The sequence below is a fragment of the Trifolium pratense genome, linkage group LG2 (assembly GCF_020283565.1).
Source record: "Trifolium pratense cultivar HEN17-A07 linkage group LG2, ARS_RC_1.1, whole genome shotgun sequence".
NCBI classification, from domain to species: Eukaryota; Viridiplantae; Streptophyta; class Magnoliopsida; order Fabales; family Fabaceae; genus Trifolium; species Trifolium pratense.
The window spans coordinates 60779867-60784925 of record NC_060060.1 but is presented as its reverse complement, the minus strand read 5'-3'; the positions used below and the strand labels follow the sequence as shown (position 1 = coordinate 60784925).

The window sequence follows — 5059 nt, the reverse complement described above, 5'->3', positions numbered from 1 at the left end:
AAGAGATGGTGAATATAGCATGTACATCAACAAGAAATGTGAAGAAATCGCAACCTTGAAATGTAGTTGTCTGTTTATATTGAGGTATTATCTGTAACTGCTCGGATTTTAAATAATGAAATTATTTAGAAAAAAACTTAATTTACAAAATAATTAAAATAAAATAGGTTTCTCAACGGACTATAAATAAAAGTTTTAAACTTTTTCGAAAATGAAATAAAGGGGTATATTAAGGGTGTTACATTATCTTTTGAGCGGTATTATGTGGAGTCTTATTATCATAAATGGAGAACACAATCACGATGTGACTCAAATATTTCAAGGTTATAACACGCACATATGTTTAAATCAGAGAAAGTCATAAGTATGCGGAGAGACTTAAATACAAAAAAAAAAAACCATCTACTATCAAACATATTTATAATGCATCGAACACGAAAATAAAATCTACTGCTTTTGATGTAGAACCTTACTCTTGTCATCCTACCAGTTACTCGCGTGCTCTATGCATTTCTCATTTTATCATTCCGCTACTTAAGTAGCGAATGTTATAAACAAGATTTTTTTTATAAATATCATCCTCTACTTACATCCTCTACTTAAGTAGAAGAAGTTATAAAGGTATGGTGTTTTTAAGGTATACCTTAAGTAATGGATGGAGTAAGGTGGCAAAAGTAAATATGTGGTGGGCTTCGCCCATTGTATTCCCTCCAAAAAATAAATTAGTGATAATTTTCATATCTCAAACTTTTATTCTTTCTGAAAAATAAAAACTGGATTAATGGATTTGATTAAAGCATCATCAAGCTTGCAACCATGGCGAATTCCTTCATCACCGCCACTTCTCACCATTTCTAGGTCTAGAAATTCTTTCTATGCCCCTCTTCGCTCTACAATCAAATTCTCTTCTCAATTTTGCACCTTTCCATATACTTCGATAAAGCCCCTTGGTATAATTCTCCATAGCAAGAAGAAAAATTCTGATTCAGAACCCATTGTAGAACCCACCATTGTCCAAGAAGTATCAGCAGATGAAGAAGAAGAAGAAGTTGATGATGATGATGAAGAATTTGAATACGGTAAGTTGAACTGCTATGAGTCTCAGTTTTTTTTTTTTTTTTTTTACTTCTTAAACTTTGAATTGAAGTTGTTGTTTTCACAGAGACAGAAATTGATGAGGAATTCGAAAATGATAGTGACGCTGGCGGCGAGTATTTTGACGAGGAAGAGGGTTATGAGGAGGAGGAAGAGGATAGTGTGCCCTATGTAAGTTTTTTATTTGGACTTGTATTGTAGGGGCTATTTATTATATTTATATAGTTTAGGGATTAAATTGAGAATAGCAATAGTTGAGGGACTAAATTGATGGTTTATTTGTGGAAAAATTCAATTTTGTTGAGGAATGTGAGTTTGGTTGATTTTTGAAGGCAGGTGATGGTGGTGGAGGTGGTGGAATCGCACTCGCCGGAACATGGTGGGATAAGAAAGCATTAGCTATTGCTAAAGAGGTTACTTTGTCTTTTGATGGTGACTTGCAAATTTATGCTTTTAAAACTTTGGTTAATTCCACTATTCGAGTGCGCATTGAGAAGCTTTCCAACAAGTAAGACATCATCACTGCAATAGTGTGAAAATATTGTTTGTTATTATTATGAGTTGGATAGATGATGTTTTGAGAAAATGTTAGTAGTATTTTATTGTACGAAAAATTTATTAAAGACAGATATATTGTTTTAGGGGGGAACCTTGTTGCTTATGCTGTTTTAATCAAATTTGATCAGATTGAGCGGCAAGCAAACATGGGCTACATCGCTCATTTAACTCACCGCATGTGTTGCTATGTCTCTCAGTTTGTGAAATGTTTACATGATATAGACAGTTGAACTCTTTAAATACTCAGCCAGGTTTAGTTTCATTAATTTTATTATTTGATGATCATTAGGAATAAATGAATATCCATTCTGAACGGTTTCGGATGAATCTTTATTATCAAGTGTAAGTTTGAATTTGTATGACTGGATATCGTAGGCAGGATATAATGTGTGTGTGACATGTGGTGAAATATTTATACTAACGAGGAGGAACTAATGTTGTTTAGAGGTTTATCTATCTTTTAGGTAATTTGCTCATGTTCATGTTTAATTTAAGGATTGTTTCCTTCTGTGATGTTAAATAGCAGCTATAGTGCTATTGCATAGCAGAATTTGAACTAATCGCTATTGTTATGCGATTCGCTTTTAGTACAAAATATCGTGAAGTACTGCCTATAGCGGCACTATAGCATTGTTACATAGCGGCATTTGAACAAACCTCTATTTTCCGCGATCCGCAATTGACAACATTGGTTTCCTTCATTCATGTACTCATATACTAAGATAGGGTGTAAGGCTAACTTTCTAACTTTGGAATGGGACCATTTGATCCTAAGGTGGGGTTTTGTTGCAATTTTATATGTAAAGTAGGTGCGTTAGAAAAAAGATGAAGTTTAATTCAGTTTATCAGTATATGGTATTCTAAACCCATGTAAGTTCTGTTGAGCTTATGGAAAGAAACTTAGTAGTCCTCCTGTGGCACCTTCCCTCCTGAAGAATAAAAAGTCCTGAGATTTCTAAAGTTATATCACTGGTTCTGAAATGCTGCGTTGGATTGGTGCCTGATTTATCACAGGTTCTGAGTGCAATACTTTTTTGTGACCCTCAAAAGGAATTTTTTGCCTTATAGATAATATCTTATAGATAAAAACAATAAATGCTTTCATGCGTTGCTCAATGAATGAATTTCAGGCATGTAGCAACAGAGTTACTCATCAAGGATCGATAATCTGCATTGTTTTGTGTTCCTCTAATGCAATTAATTCATTTTTGCATAAATTGCTGCTGAACTGAACTTGCTATTACATACATTTTTTTTTTTACAGTAGCTATTACATACATTGGATGTATGCTTAATTTATGAATTCTGATTTCCATGCACAATAGATCTGGCTCCCCCACCATGGAAGACATTGAAGCCTTTTCTAAAACATACAGAGCAAAATTGGATGAAGCGGAACTTGCCAAATTCGTTCCTGAGAATTTAAATTTGGAGGTACCATTTCAAGTATCTTACTGCATTTTGTCTTATGTTGGAGGTAGAGATATAATCCGTGATTATCACAATGAACAGTATTCGAGAGTGCAAATCCTTGAAGTACTCTTTCGTCCAATTGGTTTCACTTTTGGCTTATCCAAATTCCAAGGAAGCTTTTGATAATGTTTTTAAATTTTAGAGCAAATAAATGAACCATATGATTTCAGGGGTCCAAGGTTATTGATAAAGATATCCCTCTTGATTTTGAAAAACAATGTTGATCGATTGAAATTAGGATTTATATTGTTCAATATTGTTTCTATTAGCTTTTATACCTTAGATATGTACCTTCAGGTCTCTTCTCCAGGTGTTGAAAGAATAGTTCGGATTCCAGATGATCTAGATCGATTCAAGGAGAGAGCTATGTATGTGAAATATGTCATTGATGATGATTCAAATAATCCATCTGCAGAAGGTGATGGTGTCTTCAAGCTTGAATCCTTCGACGTGGAAACAAAATATTGCACCTGGAGTTTAGCAGACGTAAGATTCAACAGAGAGAAAGCAGGGAAAGGAAGACAGTTGAATAAAAAGCAAAGAGAATGGCGTTTAAGTACTCCCTTTCATTCATTACTTTTTGTACGATTGCATTCCGATGCTTAAATAATTTATTTTCCTTGACAGTTAAATCTCCATCTTCATTTATGTATGTGTCTGCATATGTACTTTCAGGTATGGATCTCCATTTTGTTTGTTATTTTGTTAATATATATAACTAATTTTATGGATTTAGAGCTTCGATTGTCAATTGCTTCTGTAGCAGCTGCTATTAGCGGCAGAGCAGTGCTGTTTTTATGCTTTCTTCTATATAATACAACTCGCACATACGATATGCTGCCACTATTATTCGTCATAGACTTACTATTATTTCTTCACCTTTTGTGTTCAACGGATTCTCCGACAAAGATTGATCACAAATAAAGGTGATAGATACATTCATACTTCACAATTATGAAAAACTACTTAAACTAGCCATGAAGGGATTCTTTTTGTGGAGATTGAGTTCAAGCATGAAGATATTCCATTCATGAAATTACTGCATTGATTTATTAAAAGGACAATTTGCAGACATGTTTTGAATTGGGTCTGAGGAGAAAGTTTTCCAAAGAGAAGTTTGGGACAAGAATCATACCCTCCATCCAAAAATTTCAACCTTAGATGGTACATCATTTAACCACAATCATTGTAGAGCCAAAACAATTTCGGTCTCACTAACTGAAGGAATGAATAAGTTGAACACACCGAAAACAAGCCCGCCAATTCCCTGAATCCATTTTCGTCTATCTTATGTCCCCCTGACCAACTGAACATCGACTAGCAACTTTGTTAATGTTTCAGCCTCAACTTCCGCTGTTGCCAGCAACGCATCAATCCACTCCACCTGCCAATGCCACTCTCCATCTTGCCAATAACCCATGTTTGCCATTACACCTTGTCGTAAAATCTCAATTAGTATAGAAATTGTTAACTACAAATAAATAAAACCATGTTAATCTTAAATGTAATTACTCCCTCTAGTCTTATTATAAAAATAAAAAAACTTTTTAGGTTCATTAAACAACTGATGTATTTGATCTATATCATAGACTAAATATATCAGTTATTCAGTGAATATAAAAAACTATTTTTTATTTCTCATTATAGAAACTGAAAGAAGTATCATTATTAGATTTTTAATTTTTTATAAAGGACAATTTACGTGTGTATATGAATTGAAATGAAGCCTTATTCAAAATTTGTGGGTTTGTTATTTATTACTTCTTCCGATTAATTTTATAAGAAATAAATTATTTTTTAGATTCATAAAATAATTTACGTATTTCACCTATAATATAGATTAGATACATCAGTTATTCAATCAACTTAAAAAGTCAATTGTTTTTTATAAAAATATCTGAAGATAGTATCTTATAGAATTTTTTTTTTTTGG

At 33.1% G+C, this 5059-nt stretch overlaps 1 protein-coding gene across 1 annotated transcript; it reads left to right on the top strand.

Annotated features, from left to right (window-relative positions):
- Window positions 1–743: 743 nt before the first annotated feature.
- On the top strand, window positions 744–3861 carry LOC123909334. Its single transcript, XM_045960165.1, has 5 exons — window positions 744–1079; window positions 1163–1266; window positions 1428–1603; window positions 2979–3087; window positions 3424–3861. Exons 1-5 carry the CDS (start codon window positions 782–784, stop codon window positions 3730–3732), a joined length of 996 nt encoding a protein of 331 aa, XP_045816121.1. The 5' UTR covers window positions 744–781; the 3' UTR covers window positions 3733–3861.
- The last annotated feature ends 1198 nt before the right edge of the window (window positions 3862–5059 follow it).